Consider the following 18,044-nt stretch of genomic DNA (forward strand, 5'->3'; position numbering starts at 1 on the left):
CCTGTTATGTTCAAAAGGTTGCGTACAACCTTCATCTTGTTGTCTGCGAGCAACTTGGCTGTTTCATACATCAGCCAGGTTATGAGGCAACAATGCTGCAATATAAAAATATGAATTAAATTTGAGTTCTAGTTGGTTAGTTCTTCTTTATTTCCCATTAAGACAGATAGATAGTTAAATACTTTATTAATCCCGTGGGAAATTCAGATTAAAATGATCTTGTGGTTACGATCCAGTCAAACTGTATTTATATGCAACGGTAACGTTTGCCAAATGACGCATAAACCGATAATTGGAACAATTACTGTGTTTACAATCCACAAATACATTTATATTATTGTTTAAATACCCGTTGAGATTAAATATAATAAGAATCTAATGCACTCTTCAGTTGCAGACACAGTCTTTACAAATGAAGCTCTGTCTTTTTCTTAATCCTCCTCCTCTCCGGCTGCAGCTCTGCATGCACACGCCTCAAATCAGCTTCCAGCTTTACTTCCTCCTCTGTCTCTTCCTGTCTTCCTCTCAGCAGCCTCCTGCGCCTCCTACAACTTCTCCTTCCTCAGTCCACAAGGCCTCAACTTCTCCTCAACTCAGACCTCAGCTCCCTTTTGGTCAGGTACCGGATTCTTTGTCTTTCCTTGCTCCTGTCGCCTTCCCACACCTAGCCGCCTGTAATTTCACAATAACCCTCTCAGCCTCTTTACTCGCTCTCCTCGGTGCTGGGTCCATTAACGAGGACTTTTCAGTTCTTCCCTGGAATGACAGTCCCTCATTAAATCAAGAAGAGAAAAGCTATTTCCTTTTCCCTTAATGAAACAACTCGTCCCTTCTCATCAAGCTCGTTAGTGACGAAGCAGTGGCACAAGAAAGACGGAGGCAGGCGTCCTCCCTCTGTTCTCTCCTCACTGCTAATTACTAATTATATGATCAGCGTTACCTTCCCGCGCAGGTCCCTCATGCACAGAGATTGTTATTAAACTCCATTACCAGTGATTAATACCTTCAGTTGCTGCATTGTATAAAAACACAAAAACTGTGATGAAAATGAGCTGTTGGATATTTGGTCTTGTGTCTGGTTTGATCTCCCGTCTCTTCCGTTCCCAGTGTTCACTCCGCGGGTGGTCAGCTCGGCCGTGGCCCGGTACAACTTCGCGGCGCGGGACATGAGGGAGCTATCGCTTCGGGAAGGAGACGTGGTGAAGATCTACAGCAAGATCGGAGGAGACCAGGGCTGGTGGAAGGGAGAGGCCAACGGACGAGTGAGTGTTCATTCACGTGTTGTGGAACCTGCTGTTTTCTTTAAGTTACGGATCTGCACACGTGTCAGAAACCTGCATTTATGACTTATACCCTCAAAAGTATCCGGATCCTCGAGTGACTGGATTCAATAATTGAACTGAGAAGCTCTTCTGAAGCAGGTGGTGGAGACAATAAAGTAAAAGCCCGGCTGCTGGGAAATGCTCCACTTCAAAAGACTGGCAGTAAAAACTGGATGGGAATTCAGCTTTTTTTTATTCCAGGACTGTTTCTACTTCAGGGTGTAAAAATATGTGACAGTGTTAATGTGAAGCTGTGCAGCATGAAAGAGAAGAGAGTGCAGCCACTCCACTGTTGTACTGGTGCCCAGCAGCTAAACCAGACTGTCTGGTGCTGGAGCCACTGGTGAACCAGTAAACTGAATTAAAGTCCAGTCTGTGTGTGGATGGTGGAGAATGTTAAACTGACAGTAAATTCAGAGGAGGACTCAAAAACCGATTTATCTATCTGCCATTTTAACTTCAATTTATTACTATTCCTCAGTGGCTCCTATTCCTCATAATCTTATTTCATTTCACGTTTTATTAACTGGGTTTTATTGCCATCGTATTTTCCATTGATTTCCTACATTGGTATTAATCGGCATAAAGCCCCGTGAGCTGTATTTCACATATTAAAGATGGCTATGAATAAAATAAGTTGTCAAAATTATCTTATAACGTCCTAACAAAGGGGAGAATCATGTTCGTCTATGTGAGGTTTAAATAGATAGATAGATAGATAGATAGATAGATAGATAGATAGATAGATAGATAGATAGATAGATAGATAGATAGATAGATGGATACTTTATTAATCCTGTGGGAAATTCAGATCATCCAGTAGCTTGTAAACTTAACACATCAGTGACATACATACATTAATCACATAAATCACATAAATCAAATTCTGAGAACATATTTACAGATACAGGAACGGAATGCAATGATGTGATTGTGTCAGTGTCCAGTAGGAAAGTGTTCTTGTGCTGCTGGAGTGAATAATACAATAAAATCTAAACTGTATATAAATAAAAACATATATATATAAATATATAAGAATATGTAGTGGTAAAGCACCTGTATCACAACAACCTGTGGATATATAGTTGAAATAATCAATAAGCTTTGCAGATGAGGTTATTTTTATCCCTCTTCACAAAAACGTCTTGCCACAAATTTGAGAACAGAAGAAATATTGAATATTCATTAATATTTCCTCGGTTTGCTCAGGACTCACTTCACCACTGCAACAAGTAAGAGCAGCCATTGCCTAGCAACAGCTGGAGTAGAACTTAAAGTAACTCAAGTATTTTATTATTCCAAACGTGGACGAGGCTGCTGCTGCTGCTCGGCCCTCAGCCAATCAGAGTGCAGGATTCAAACGCATCCGAGGGGTGATTATCTGCCTGCACGTTAAAAAAGGACTGAACCCATCTGTTGTTTACATCTGATCACATGGAGGTGTTTATGTCTCTGGGTTATTTTCTGTTTCAGATCGGATGGTTTCCTTCGACCTACGTGGACGAGGAGGGGGGGCAGTAGAGCTGGGATGTTCGCCGGGCCCGGCTCCTTCTCTTTAAAAATCAGGAACCATCTTCTACCTGCTGTTCTCAGAGGAAGTGACTCTCCCCCAGGAAAAAGGACACGAGGGACAAAGAGAACTTCTTCTTTGTTTTTAACTGTTTGTCTTTTTCCCCGATGGATCCTCGTGTCCCAGCGAGCCTCTCTGTCCCGCTTGTCTTTCTTCGATCACGCATCAGCTTTGCTTTTTTCGGTTTTGTCCTTCTTTTCGCGGGACGTCCTGTTCAACTCGTGTACAGGAAGGAAGAGAGAAAGTGTTTGTCTCAACTGCACAGATGGACGATTGGAAAAGCTTTACTATGAAAAGGACGCCCCCCCCCTTTTGTTGCAGGTCTATTGTGAGGTGAAATAATTGTACAGTATAGATAATTTATTGAATAGAGATTATTATCATTACGGATGATTATTGTGGGGACGTTGATTTTAGCAGCAGCAAAAGAATCAGATGAGAAAAACTAAAAAAATGAGAAAAGACAAAAAAGACAAAGACGGACAAAGAGACGTTTTCATGTGGAGAGACTTTTTGCCTTAGTTGTCATGGTGATGCCTTGTGGGCTGACACCAGTGGAGGGAATCAACTTTGTTTTTACTTCTCCATGTGTGCATGTGCCCACACACACACACACAGACACACACACACACACACAGAGCCGACCAATGTACAGTACGGTGCCTTTTGAAGAATGGTCGTTGCATATTGAGCCTCAACATCTGCCAGTAAAGAACTTTCCCTCCCCCCCCCGCCCCGCCCCGCCGCCCCTGGAACACACAGTCGGTCCGAAAAAAAAAAAAAAAGGAGGGCGGAGGCACTTACACAGCAAAGCGAAGGGGGGGCGGGGTGGGCGGGGGGGGCAGTTGATCGCCTCCTGAGCCCTGAAAGAACAAGATGGTGAAGCATTTAACGCGTCCGAACCGGAGGCTGGACGGACTCTCAGAGACTTGAGGAGAGTTTTTATAACCGACAACAATCACACACACACACACACACACACACACACACAGACAGACACACACACACACTGTTCACACCAGTCTCAGCTGTCCCAAGGGTGCAATCAGCCGGAATGCGCAAAAAAGGGAATCATCAAGACATTCCACTCGACAACCACTCAACACTTTAAAACAAAACTCTTCGTCGTTCTACTTTTGTTTTTTTGCACAGAATCAAGATGATTATTTTTTAGTTTTGAGAACTGGACCATTAAGTTGTTGTTGTTGTTTGTTTTGTTTGTTTTTTTCATTTGAAGCCAAATTCTGCCATGTTTTTTAATGTGTGCATGGATTTCTTAATGTGTGTTTTTTTTGTACCTTGCCTTATTTTTACAGCTGATCAGGTGATGGGATTGTTTTCTCCTCGATTAGAGATTCATGGTTTTCACACGTGTTGAATCCGCTCGGTGCTGTGCAGACTGATGGACATTAAACAATGTCAGCAAGAGTTTTTAAATCTGAAGCAAAACTGTTTGTGCTAATAATTCATATAATATCCACAGAAGGAGCCCTTGTGACTTTGGGAGTTTCTAGTGGGGGGAGGGGGGGCAGTGCTCAGTGTTTGCATTTAGAGGCTTTAATACTTTTTTTACTGATCACAGTCTTCAGTGGGTTTACATACAGATTCCCTCAGAGAAACGAGTTCTATAGATATTTACTGTTTAAGTCTTTCCATTCCAAGAACAAAATATTGACTGACTTCTTACATTTTAACCCTTCAATTCCTCAATAGTAATTTTACTACGTTTCCCAAAAAACACATGAAAAGGAAAAGTAGGATTCGCTATTTTCATAAAATTAAATGTCCAAAGCATCAAAGCTTTCAGGCTGAGAAATAAATAGCAAACACTGAGCTCCCCCCCCCCCCCCCGAGAAGCACAAAGTCCTGGGGGCTGGGGTGGTGTGATGGGGGGGGGGTGGGGGGGGGGGGGTTCTAGACGCTGTTTATGTAGTGGACAAAAACCCATCGCATGTGACTGTTGATCTGTCGACTCCTGTCAGTACGTCCTTGGAAAAAAAGTACTTCATTGTGTACATTACTTTTTTTTTTTTTTGAAAGGTTGAGTATTTCCAAATGAGGTCTATCATGAAATAAATATTTCTCTTTTGTTTAAAAAAAAGAAAAGACGTTGGTTTATTTTTTAATGTTTTTATTGCAAATTATAGAAACGTTTTGACCAAAAGAAATCAGAATATAAAATGTACTAACTCCATTGTTTTGCACTAGAAGAAAAACTTCTTTTAAATAACAAATGTTCAAATTGCACAGCTTTGAGTTCGGTTATTGAAACTCTGAATCTGTCATTTTCAAACATTCAACTTCCCAAACTTTCTCGACTCTTCTCTTCCATGAAGCAGATTTTCCTCAGTTTGGTTCAAACTGCGTTTCCGTTCCTGTCGTCATACTCGACTGGTTTGCATTTGACTGGTGTGGAGCAGGAGGGTGGATGTGTGGGTCCTTCACCGAGAGAGCTCACCTCAGTCCCACCCCCGCCCCCACCCCCACCCACGGGACTGTAGGTCGCCCTTGGGTGCTGACGGACAGTCCGGCTCGTGTGGCGACTGGCAGGACGGCTCTCAGGAGGCGGGACATCCTCTCTGTTTGAAATCAGAACAACCACGTCAGAGGATTTCAGTTCTGATTCAAAGGGTTATGAGGGAAATAAAGCAGCTGAGTTTATCGACTGTGGTTTCATTGTTTGAAATTCAAAAACTAATAAGAAACTAAAAAAAAGAGGACTAGTGAAACATTCGATAAATTCATCAGCATAAAACTGCATTGTTTATAAAGCGGTTTAAATCTTCCCTTGACAAGTCTTTATCCATCAACATAGCACAGATGACTGTGGGCTAATATTTGCCTATAGTGATAAGTTATAAGTTGCTAGAATTGGTACATAATGTTAGCTTGTTTTTCTTAGAGTCATGTTTTGGGAACAACCTCGTTCTGAGATGTTCTGCTTGAATCCATATTCAACACAGTGGATGTTGGTGCCATGATGTCTCCCTGAAGATGAGCAGCACACGTCTCTGTCATCTTTGCTCGTTTGGAGGCTCGTCCCCGTCCCCACCTCCAATGAGCCCCCCCCCCCCTCCCTCCCGGTGCTGCTTTTGAGCCAGGAAACACTGACAAGCACACAATACAATCTCCCCTCGTCAACGCCGCTGCCAGCATCCGAGCTCAGGAGCTACTTTGCATTCTGCATTCACGTAGCTTTGCAGCAGCTCTGATCCGCTCCTCTGTCGAAGGAAACAACCGCACAACACACAACACACAACACACAACACATCCACTTTGGCATTTTTTCATCCCGTGCAGGCCAAAGACTCCGATTTCTGCTGGTTAAGGGAATAAATTTGTGTTTTCTCCTAAGATGAAACTGTACCTCGAGTCTCTTGAGCCTGTGGTTGTTGGGTCCAGTGTGTGTGTGTGTGTTTGTGTGTGTTGTGGTGAAACGAGACAGGACTGAGCTCTGAGCGAAGATGTGTTCACCACCAAATCCAAATCGAAGTGGATATGAATTAGTCTCTGAATTTTTAGGAGAGGCAGATTGCCTGGCATGTTTGGTGCTGCAGGATATTTGTCCTACATTATTACATAAGATTGTTCTGGAACAATTTACATTGAAACAAATTGAACTTGTTCCCTCTTAGTTTTAATGCTCCTCTGAAAGTCTCTCTTTGCTGCTTCAACAAAAACTGTCAAATCCATTTTCCCAGTTGTTTCAACATTGGTAATTATTACAGTTATTAATATATCAAAAGACTATGTTCAATGTGAAAGTTGGAGCTCAACACACTCATGGGCCTTTGAAATGATTACAGTACACAGTAGTTACCCTCAACCCCCCCACAGCTCATCTCTGTTGCCCCCTAGTGGCCAGAAAATCCGATAATGCAGCTTTAATAAAACAAGTTCGCTCGTATAAAACAAGATTCAACACTACTGCAGATCATTTTGAATTGGATAAATAAAATTATAAAACCATCCATCCACACGACCTTCATTTTGATAAAATATCTCCGTCCAAACACACACACCGGGCCAGCAGGTGGCGATAAAGTCTACAAATCAACAAAAGTTTTTCAAACATCTGAACTTTGGGAGTTCTTCGTAAACATCTCAGTTCCTAATAAGTTCATAATGTCAAAAACAGAGTTAAAAAAGGCTTTTGCTTCTCCGTGAGGTAAGAAGCTGTTGTCAGATTGTGTATCCTGTCGGAGCTCATTTAGAGTCGGGTTTCTACTCTTAACGTTTCGGAACTGAGTCGCAGCTTGAGTCTTATTTTTCTCACTGTATTTTTTTATTTTAGATTTAGGGAGCGGAGTTCTTGAAGTGATATAATGCTCTGCGTGACTCATCCCTGAACTTCTCAAGCTGCACTGTTTACTTTGAAAAGCAGTAAGTGACAGATGTGAGAGGCTCTAGTGCCGTGAGCCTCACATTATCACGCTCCACCGTCCTACCACAAAGTCATGTTCCTCCTGTAAGGAGAGTTTAACTCCCTTCTATCGCTGATGTGGAGAAGCATTGTGGCCCTCGATGCGATTCTGTCTCCTGTACCCAACACCGTCCTCCCACTCTGCTGTGCCCCCAGTTCCACATCAGCTTTAGAAGGCTGTGAGCTGTTGTGAACCGCAGACAATGTTTTTTTGTAAGAGAAGATATCCTCTCAGACGTGTCAGGATGGGAGGTCGGCTGCAGAACTTCCCCCCTGAAGCAGCTCAGGATGCTATTTCCCCATTTCCCCTTCTACGTCATCAGTGGACTGGAATGTACATTAAACCAGTAGCTCCTGTTAGAGGCAAGTGGTTATCACTCAGATTGATGCTGGGGTTGAGGCGCTGTCTGTGAGAGCCAAGCAACAAAAGTTTCGATTTGTTCGAGCAAGTTGTTCCAGTGAGTGGCGTGATCATCGTCATCATTACCATCTGACATCAGCCGCCTTGCCAAGAGAAGCCGATTCAGCCGTCAGGTTAGAGAAGTGGTCGATGTGAGTGGTTCTGATTGAGCTCTAGATCGATACCTCTCATGTCTTTCTGTGAAAAACGCTCAAATTGTTCTCACAGGTTGGATTTGTGAGTTTTAAAAGTTGTAGGTCGATTCAGTTTCTGCTGATTCGCCTCCATTCCTACTTTCAATGCAGAGCAAAGCTACTTTCTTGTTTGAGAAAAACTTATTTCCCATCATTTCAAACTTTTGAGATCCAGCCGTGTTTGCTCGCTGTTCCTTCTCCTTCCCGAATTTAAGCATTCATCAAAACGCAGACTTTGATTTAACTCTGTTATTTTCCTTTTAGATAAATATAAAAAGTAATTAGTTTGACCTGCTGTGGTTTGAGGAAGGGCTGTTATTTACTGAGTGTTTGAAATGCCACTCTCCACAGAAACTGTATAATTGCCGTAAAAGTCTCAGACGAGAACACCCAGGAGAGTTTGTTGACACTCGAGAGTTTCTCCTGATCCAAACTCTGACAATCAACAAACAGAGAAGAGTTTGAAACTTTTAATGAATCTCACTCACGCTGTTCGACTGAGTGTATATTTATGTCAGTGGTTATATTTGCATCAGCGTACCTGAAGAAAATCAGTTTGCTTCTGCACTCATCTCAAAACCTTGAGTTTCCTGCAGCTTCTCATCAAACTGTGTTCACAGGGCGAGGAACTCGAATTCAGACGCCGCTCTCTGCATAATTAAGCGTGTCGATAAACGTGGAGGAATGAAATGAAATCACAACATTAGTAAGAGTAGTATGTTTGGGGAGTTTAGCCCTGAATAAAATATATATTTTTCTATTTACACTTTTTCTCGTACTCGCATTTCTGTTTCCTGGGTTTAATTTAATTGAAGTGATTTGGTTCTATTCTTAATTGAAAGGATTTTTTGAGTGTTTTGTGTTGTATCTTCTTTTTACTGAGGCCAAACACATCTCATTACTTCTGCTTCTCTTATGCACATATAAAAAATGTACAACTGCACCAAACACAGTTTCATCCTAATGTTCATATCCTTTAATCTGACAGAGGCAGGAGCTTCTTCCTCCCGGGACTTGTTGCCGATGAAGACGAGTAGAAACCTGCCAACACACAGATTGTGTAGATCTTTTTTTTTTTACCTCCCTTCATTAGCTTCAGATATCAAACCACAGAATGTGCCGCGCTCTCTCTGCTGCAGCTGCCGGTGTCTGTACCTGATCTCATTGGAGAATTCCTTCTCGTAGCGGAATCTGCCGCTCGACTTCCAGTAGAGGAGCCCGATGAAGAGCAGCAGGATGAGGACGAGGAGCAGGGAGCCCACAGCCGTGCCGACGATCACCGCCGCTCTGTTTGGAGCTGAGAGGGTCAGGGTGAAGAACAATTAATCACTGAGAAGAAGCAGCTGTACTCTTATGTTTTTATAGTCTGGTGTAGTAGAGCCTTTAGAGTTATGTCCTAAATGAATGATCACATTTGAAACGGGAGCATTTAAGAAAGCTCCTTCATCAGACAGATCCTTCTTGGGTACCGATCTATCCCAGAATTCATTGCACTTTGATAACACTTTGCTGAACTTTGACCTGCGACACTTGCATTTGTGTATGTGTGATTGTGTTATAAGTTACTATTGTGTGTAAGTGCAGCTCTGTTGCTAGGTGACAGCAGCTATGAATTGAGATACAGAGATCTTCTCAAAACTCAACGACAACTAAAGATTAGATTTCACCAAATCGGCTTATTTGCCTCCTATAAATCCTTATTAACCATCTTGCAGTCTCGCTTGTGCAGGTTTGTTTCCGAGCTGCAGCGATGGAACGAATGACCCCCCCCCCCCCCCCCCCCCCCCCCCGCTAGATGCCAAATGTTCTGAACCCGGAGACCAGGAGTTGTGGACTGGACGAGATGTAAGATCTGCTCCACGGATCACCACGCACACAAAGACAAACTCAATTTATGGATTTGAAGAATCCTTGCGCGCTTGTATGAGTCCGGAGATGATTTATTCTGTGGTGGTGCAGTGATTCAGCGGCTGTTCTCCCCGGTGCTGGTTCCCCCACAGCCCCCCCATGAGAGGCAAATCCCTGGTTCTTCTCCACATGAAGAAACCAGGACTGTCCTCTTTTAAAGGGATTTTCTCTGAGGTACAGTCGTGCTTCTATTTATATTCTGACAGGAAGTGGCTCCAATCAATGCACCCGTTTATGTCGCTGCACTTCACGAAGCCGCTAAGCAGGAGAATGATTCGAACATCATTGTAATCCTGAGTGACTCCACGTCAGGAAGTTAAGTGACGACCAGCTCCTCCTCTGTGAATGAAGCTACAGCTTCTCCATTGACCTTTGACCTTATGCCCAATCGACACAATGAGGATGATTCACCGATGTTCTGAGCGCTGCCGTTAAAACCCGATTTTGTGTGTGTGTGTGTGTGTGTGTGTGTGTGTGTGTGTGTGTGTGTGTGTGTGTGTGTGTGTGTGTGTGTGTGTGTGTGTGTGTGTGTGTGTGTGTGTGTGTGTGTGTGTGTGTGTGTGTGTGTGTGTGTGTGTCTGAAGTGGAGCAGTGAGGAGGCTTTGGCACTTCTACAAAGAGAGGAGGATGAAATCTAGTTTCTCCGTGACCACGTGTGTGTCGTGCACAGGCGCCGTCCTCGTGCAGGGGCGTGCGTCCTCCCCATCCACCCCCCCCCACCCCCCACCCCCTCTTACGTTTGTGTGCCTGCAGGTTGATCCGGCAGCGCTCGGCTCCCACAGCATTGTTCACCTCACAAAGGTAGAATCCTGCCAAGCTCTGCGAGTGGTTGCTGATTCTCAGCTCGCCGGTCACACGGTCTGAGAGAACATGCAAAACGCCCACGGACACGGATTAACACATGGAGAACATGCTGTGCTGTACATGCAAGAGCCTTAATCTCCTCCGATTGGTTTATACATGTGGAATAATTCAAGTGAGACATTCTCCAGGTTTTGTTGTGTTTCTGGTTTTAATTAACTTTATATCCGTTCGTGCAGAAGGATGTTGATCAAAGGATTTTGTGTCAAAAACAACTCAGGAAATGAGTCATGAAAAGGAAACCGGGAGAATATGCCTCTAAACTGGTGATTGTTAACATTCCCAGTTTCATTTTCATCGTTATTTCACCTGGATCTTGAATATTTTCCTTTTTCAATAATCAGAACAAACACTTACCCCGTCTCTCTTCAAAATAAATTCTAAAATAAACATTCTGTAATCTGCAAAAGATCATTTCGTACACACAGAATGCACAAACACACACACACACACACATGTCTGTGCATGTGTTTGGGACTAATAAATGCATCTTAATCTTAATCTTAATCTCGTGCAGTAGCATGGTGACGTCAGCAGAGGTCACACTTACCCTGTGTGGCTGCATCAGGGATGGGGCCCTCGCTCTCTCTCCTCCACGAGTACGTGAAGGGGGCGGAGCCTCGTGCAGACTGACAGTGCAGAGCCACAGCTTCCCCCTGCAGCTGCCCCCCCTCCACCCAGCACTTAGGCACAGACGGCTTCACTGTAATCACATGGGCAAAAGGGACAAGCTCTTTTTTTATTTGAGCTGCCATGTCAGTTCTGTCTCTCAAGCGTCGGGTACAGCTGGACAGCTCCAGGATGAAGTGGGAGGAAGCATTTAAACACTGGCTCCCACAGCAGGAGGAAGCATGCTATAGGTGGAATGTGATGGGAAGAAACATTTTAGGTATCTGGAATTCAAAAAATGCTTTAATATATACATATTAACTAAATAACAAGCCTTTATTCTACATAAATAATGTGGAAATCAATATGGAATGAAAGCTTGAAGAGAAGAAGAGACAGAAATTTGCACTTGGAACATAAACTGTTGCCTTAAGATTGCTTGTTAACCAGAAAAATGTATATTATTATCAATACATCCATTGATAACAACCAATAAATGTATGTATTGGAATGTAATATTACAATTCACAATGTTAAACTGGCTGAAAAATAAACAATTATTAACACAATCATCAAAAACAGCAAACAACTGAGGTGGATGAAAAAGCCTCTTAGCTAATTGGTTGTTATGCTGACTTCCTGTGGCACAGTGTGTGTGTCGTCTGTTCAAAACCCAAAACACAACTTTCTTTTTGTCCCTGCAACACATTGTAGATCAAGGCGGTTGGCATGGGAATGAACGAGGCCTTGAACCCAACACGGTGTCGTCTTGAAAAGGTGAAAGAGAAAAGAAGCCGGTCTGTCCACGCCGATAACGTTTTGCACGATACTCAAAGACTCCGGGGTTTGTTTGAGCTTCAAACATTTCACGCTGCTCTCGATTGACAATGCAGCAGAAGTGAAAACAAAGAAATCTTCCTCCCATTCATTAGCACATTTCCATTTTCTACCTCTCTGTGTGTTTTAATACGACAACGAGCAGGACTGTGTTTTGCTTTCAGCCTGAAAACAGCTGTTGCCCATCTAGCTGCTGCATGAGGCTCTGGTTATTTAACAGTCGGCTTCAGGGACGTGATTTCATCTCATTCAAGGTTCTTAGGAAATAATCTTAGCCCCAACAAGTCTGTTGTATGTGTGAAGAGCTTCTCTCGGTGTAAAAACCACTCAGAGCTCTGTACATCGAGGTTCACATGCAGCCGATTGCTCACTAAAGGGCCACAGGAGTCAGGAATCAAACTACCAACCCTACGATCAGTGGACGACCTCCTGAACCACAGCCAGCCTCTTATCCCACTGATAACTCAGAACTATTGTGTCTTTAAATCTATTTCATCGAGAAAATGATTTGCTAAAGAAGCTAAACAATCAACATTTATGAGATGCTTTTGTGTGAAGATGTTATTTTTACATTTGGTCATATTCGGCTGTTTGGTTCATTTTGAAGTGGAAAATCTATTGAATAAGAATAAACACATGTCGTGACACTCATTAAAGTGAGTAATCAGATGTGTCTCCTACTGAAAACATCATGAATGTGAAATGTGAAATCACAATGGTTGACATTTTGCTTTCAGTGTAATTTCCTCTGAGAAAAATAACAAAAAGGTTTTTAGTCATTAGATTTAATTCCTGTCAGCGTTTACGATGCAAAGAGGCTCGTGTGACATTACGCTGAGTAAAAATGAAATGGTCGAGCGTTAGCGGGGAACTGACACAGAACTCTAATGTAGTAATGTAATCTACTTGTTGGTTTTAGCAGTCAAATGAAATAAGTGCTCCGTGAACCTTGGGATCATTCACCTAAAAAAAACAAAGTTGAGCCAAGAACATTCTTCTTTTGGGAACTTGAGATTCTTTTGTTTGAAATTGTTGTGTGTCTGTTGTGGACCTTTTTCAAAAGTCTTTCTGTTGTGCGGACTCTTTAAGTTTTTGGAAATGTAAGTTCAGTCAGGAAGAACTTCCACCACAGCTGAGTCTCCATTCAGGGAGCGCATCCTTCAGAGGCTGCATCACAGATGGTGCGACTGCTAGACCGTCACATTTCCAAGTCTCCTTCAAACACAATCCCTTCCATCCCAGAGAAGCGAAGGCTCCAGCTGGCGGATCCTTCCTGGTCCCAACTTCTCCCAGGATTCATTGTGTTTCACCGATGAGCCACGAGACGCCCAATGCTCGAGTGTCACGCTTCAACTCAACCAAACAACAACCAGATCGACTGTGCAGCCTCTTGAGGTTCGTTTGTTCTTCATGTGAAGTATCTCCTGATCGAAAGAGTCTCAGGATTAGATCTGATACATTTGACAATGTGCCTCATCCTCGTGTTCACCGAACCCGCCTCATTGCTGTTCTTCCTCGTGTGACCTCTGTATTTGGGTCCTCGCCCGTTCATTTTCTTTGTTTGTCTAGAACTGGGACATTTTCTTTGATCAATCATGAAACATGTTTGCGAGGAGTGAAATAATAAAAAGTCTTAAAATCCTAATAAATAAATGTGTAAATGAGGCGACCCCTCCTGCAACCGAGCGGCTGCTCAAACTCTTCAAACAAAGTAGGTTGGACGAGAATCAGATGAATAACTTCACTTTCATGATTATTCTTGAGACGGAAATGCAGGGAGAACAGTTTTTTCTGATGTACTTTCCCACTGAATACAATTCATGCACTTCATATATAAGACATTTCTTTACAGAAGTTTCTTTTACTGAACAAAATCTGACTGTTAAACATGTTTTTTACCACAGCAGACACGTATCGGGCCAATAGCTCAGCTGTCATGGTCCAAGAAGATAAAAAAACCTGAGTGTAGCTACTTCGAAATGTACAAATTGAGAAGCTGCATTTTCCAGAGACCAGTATAGGTGTGACACCCAGCACCCGGACTTACCCATCACCACCAGTGACACCTTGCGCGTGTCCACTCCAGGTGATTTCTTCACCTTGCACTGGTAGGTCGCACCGTGGGCAGGTGACAGAGCAGCGACTGAGAGTGAAGCGTCGCCTCTCGAGGGGTCGGGGGTGGCGAAGCGGAGCCCGAGTGAGAGAGCGGCGTCACCGTGGACGTACTCGATGCCGCCGCTGTAGGACAGCAGCTGGAGGAAAACAGAAACACCAAAACATGATTATCAGCTGATTCTGAATTGTGCTTTTTGAATTGATGATGGTCAATTAAAGCCTTGATATTGAATCTAAGTAGTACATGTGATGCTGAGGGTCCCTCCCGGGGACAAACCCACCAACGCTGCAGCTCCACTCGACTCTGTGGCCCCTTGTGGCAAACAAGCTCCGACAAATCCACTGTACACGACCGGCTCAGCCGACAGATCACAGCCGCAGAATGTGTAAGATCTGACCTGTGTCCTCCTCTAATCATTGACACCAAACCAGAGACAGGGAGGACATGAGGACTGACATTGAGCAGGAGGACAGAGGCTCTGCCCAGGTGAATGCTAATGCTGCTCTGTCTAACTCGGGGGCGATTGTTTGTAAATAAGAAAACTGTCTGCAAATGTGAGATAAGACAAGTGCTCTACACCTCGTTTTTCAATTTCCTCTGCCCCCTAGTGGCTGGAAGTCAAGTGCAGCTCTAATTTATGCAGTGGTTTGATTAATTTGCAGACACACAAAAAAAAAAGGAGCTTGGAAGAACAATACATTTTAAGTGGTTTGCTTTTGGTGCCAAGCATTCAATTTGCACAGGAATCAGTAACCTACACTGACCACTTGTCTTTCCTGGTATTGACTGATAATGCGGCCGCTCCCTGAGGGCAACTTCCTCCTTTCAATCCCCCGACGCTAATCACCTGCTTAGTTTAAAAAGGGAAATGGGATCAACCACTAATTTGAGGGGGAAATTGAAAAGGTCCCGGACTGAATTCTGAAGTCTTAAGCAAGCGACCCTGGATTCACCGGAACAAGTTTGTATTGGGTTGAAAGTGAAAAACATGAGCTCACTGGTCTGGATCCCAGTCAGCTCATGGGATGGATGTCATCTTCCATCATCTTCTCAGGAGACTAAGGTTGTTTCATGGTTTCAAGCCTTCATATTATTTCTATTAGCTTTTATTTCTCTTATCCTCTTCGAGCTTTCTTACCATCCGATCTTTCTTCGTGGCGTCCGGACTGACCACCGACCACTCGATGTCGAGGTCCCCGCTGTCAAAGGGGCTCAGCGTGTAGCCGCAGCCCAGAATCACACCCTCGCCCTCTGCCTTCAGGACGATCTGAGGGCCGGTGGATGTCACCTGCAGCCCTTGTGTGTATCCCAGTCCTACAGGGAATCAGACACACAAGAAAGGTGAGTGGGGAAGACATTTTTATGACAGAAAGGGATTTCCCAAGGATGTAGGCGGACATGTTTCCGTGAGTGTCGGAAACCGAGCGGCCGGACTTGCAGGTCACAAAAGCACAGAAGAAAACCGGGAGAGCCGAAATTATAGAGAGAGGAAAACAACTTGTGAGCCAAAACCATATCTGTCAAACCCAGTGGTGGGGCTGTAATGGCTTTGGCAAATACACTGTGCAGCCGCCGATAGAACTGGTACACAGGCGTTTATTGATGATTCCACGGCTGACGGAGGCAACCGGGTGAATGCAGAGGTGAACTGGAGCATTCTGTTCTCACGCTCAAACCCTCTGTGCAACTACATCGTTCAGCTTGAAGTGGAATCTGCTGTTTTCACCTGAAGCTAAATCTGACTGAGCTGCTGCCTCCTCCCAGTAGGTGGAGACCAGACTGAAGAAGGAGAGACGCCATAACACACAACCTGGGGAGATCCTCACCAGGGAAGTCTCTTGAGCTGCTGTCACACAGGTTCTGAACTCCACATGATCTCCTGACTTTCTGCAGAGCGGCTGAACGTGAGAACACAAACTTCCAGAGTGAGAGTTTATATGGACGGGTGGCGAGTGATGAAGACGTGGCTGAAACGTGATGGAGAAGAAGATTCTTTATACTTTATAGCCACAGAGGATTTTTCTGCTGAACATGAAATGATCATGAGTCTCTTTCGCCTCAAGCTGTCGAGCGTTAGCGACTGTATCTCAACATATAACTCTTTAATGTAAACATGGCCCCGGGCTGACAGCTGAGACTTTTTACACTTTAATGAAGAATCTGATCTTTTATCTAACATGAAATCTACAGAAGCTCGGAGCCAAGTGTGGATCACTGGATCTACTGGTGTTTTAATGGTTCTGACACGAGGTGTTATAGATCATTTTCCTCATTAAAACACTATTTGTGTAAATAACTGTGCTTTGCATTTATAGCAGTTTGTAAGGAACTGTTGCCTGTATTTTTTAAATAAAACTAGTCGCCTGCACTACATGAAATGCACTTACTACTCAAACTAGAAGTGCATTTGAATGAGAGCCATGCACGGACACAAGTAAACAACATATGAGCTGAAATCCCTGGCTCATTAGGGAGTCAACAGTCATCCGGGAGCATCATCTCAACGCCTGATTGGACGAACCCGTGAGCCCCATGGTAACGCTTGGGGAAATCTCACACAGCCTCAGAGGCCTCGAGCTCGGCGGTGTTCACCGGAGACGAGACACCAAGCTTCCAGGGATCGTTTGTAAATACACTCAAGAAGAAGCTGCGATCTGTGTCCTGTTATGAAATACAGTGTAGTAGATAACAGAGGGAGGAGGAGGAGGAGGAGGAGGAGGAGGAGGAGGAGGAGGAGGAGGAGGAGGAGGAGGAGGAGGTTGTCAGTGGGTTAGTGTGGTCTGGAATTGATCTGCCCGCGTGTTTGTATTCTTACCCGTGCTCAGGAGAGTCGCAGTTTGTAACAAGAAGCCAGAGATCCAGGGCAGGCAGCCGAGGCAGAGAGCTGGCACCCGCCGCCTGCAGCTTAGTCTCCACATAGTGCTGCTGCTGCTCCTGCTCCTGCTGCTGCTCCTGCTGCTGCTCCTGCTCCTGCTCCTGCTCCTGCTCCTGCTCCTGCTCCTGCTCCTGCTGCTGCTCCTGCTCCTGCTCCTGCTCCTCCTCCTGCTCCTGCTGCTGCTCCTGCTCCTGCTCCTGCTCTTGCTCCTGCTCCGGCTCCTGCTCCTGCTCCTGCTCCTGAAATTAGTCAGAGTAGGTGGTCGAAAAAGCACAGAAACATCCACAAACTGGGACTTTTCTTTAGTGCACATGTCCAATTCTAGCAGAATTCCCCCAAAAAAGCAAGGATACAAACTGAGAAGTTAAACATGCAGGCTGACGAGGAAGGATTTACAGATATTACCTGAGAGCAGATGTTACATCCAAATGCCTGGTAACAGGAAACAGAGGATCAAGCAGGAGAGAGCTGCTCCTCGCGCTGAGCTCCTCCTCCAGCAGCTCCTCGTTATCACGACGCCTCCTGGTTGGACGGCCGCTCCACTTGTTCTACCTGTTTCCCAGGACACTCCCCTGGTAGAGCTTCATACAACTTCATCTTGTGCTTTCTTTGTACCTTTAACCACCTACTTGCAACACTAAAGCGTCAGCCAAGGCCCAAATGCCCCCTCATGATAATATAGATTATCAATGCACTAAAATTGCACAATACATGTTTCCTAAAATCTCCCTTTTTTATTTATTTTTTAAAATCAAGATCCATTAATCATTCTGATGGGAAAACGTAAAGAAAATTCCTTGCTCTGCACCTTGATTCGGATTCCCAACAAAATCACAAACAGACAGAATCTTGCAGATAAATAAGATTAAGATCAAATTTCATACAAACAATAAAGACACACTCAAGGAAATTAGCGCCCTGCTTCCTGC

At 44.2% G+C, this 18,044-nt stretch overlaps 2 protein-coding genes across 7 annotated transcripts in view; one reads left to right on the forward strand and one right to left on the reverse strand.

Annotated features, from left to right (window-relative positions):
* vav2 (vav 2 guanine nucleotide exchange factor) overlaps positions 1–4,778 on the forward strand; it is a 164,155-nt gene extending 159,377 nt beyond the window's left edge. For 4 of the 6 annotated variants that reach the window (XM_062412560.1, XM_062412559.1, XM_062412562.1 and 1 more), the window contains 3 exons: positions 530–619; positions 1,108–1,262; positions 2,796–4,778. In XM_062412560.1, the coding sequence (XP_062268544.1) occupies positions 530–619; positions 1,108–1,262; positions 2,796–2,843 (293 nt within the window). In that variant the 3' untranslated portion in view covers positions 2,844–4,778. The remainder of the gene's footprint in view (positions 1–529; positions 620–1,107; positions 1,263–2,795) is intronic. The other 2 variants (XM_062412565.1, XM_062412566.1) reach the window with 1 other exon arrangement.
* Positions 4,779–5,248: 470 nt separating this feature from the next.
* On the reverse strand, positions 5,249–17,182 carry LOC133975330 (coxsackievirus and adenovirus receptor homolog). Its single transcript, XM_062413262.1, has 7 exons — positions 17,056–17,182; positions 15,379–15,554; positions 14,172–14,376; positions 11,229–11,381; positions 10,555–10,677; positions 9,065–9,206; positions 5,249–5,471 (listed from the first exon to the last, which is right to left on the reverse strand). The coding sequence occupies exons 1-7, from the start codon at positions 17,156–17,158 to the stop codon at positions 5,249–5,251; spliced, it is 1,125 nt and encodes a 374-aa protein (XP_062269246.1). The 5' UTR covers positions 17,159–17,182.
* Between the last annotated feature and the right edge of the window lie 862 nt (positions 17,183–18,044).

Source organism: Platichthys flesus, chromosome 19 (assembly GCF_949316205.1).
Source record: "Platichthys flesus chromosome 19, fPlaFle2.1, whole genome shotgun sequence".
NCBI classification, from domain to species: Eukaryota; Metazoa; Chordata; class Actinopteri; order Pleuronectiformes; family Pleuronectidae; genus Platichthys; species Platichthys flesus.

What these genes read in the sequence shown, in the direction of transcription:
- LOC133975330 (XM_062413262.1), bottom strand. Translation starts at nt 17,158, where the DNA reads ATGTGGAGACTAAGCTGCAGGCGGCGGGTGCCAGCTCTCTGCCTCGGC. An exon ending in CCACGAAGAAAGATCGGATG is followed by an intron (nt 14,377 to 15,378) that starts GTAAGAAAGCTC and finishes GTTTTCCTCCAG; the next exon opens with CTGCTGTCCTACAGCGGCGG. An exon ending in CCCTGATGCAGCCACACAGG is followed by an intron (nt 10,678 to 11,228) that starts GTAAGTGTGACC and finishes ATGTTCTCTCAG; the next exon opens with ACCGTGTGACCGGCGAGCTG.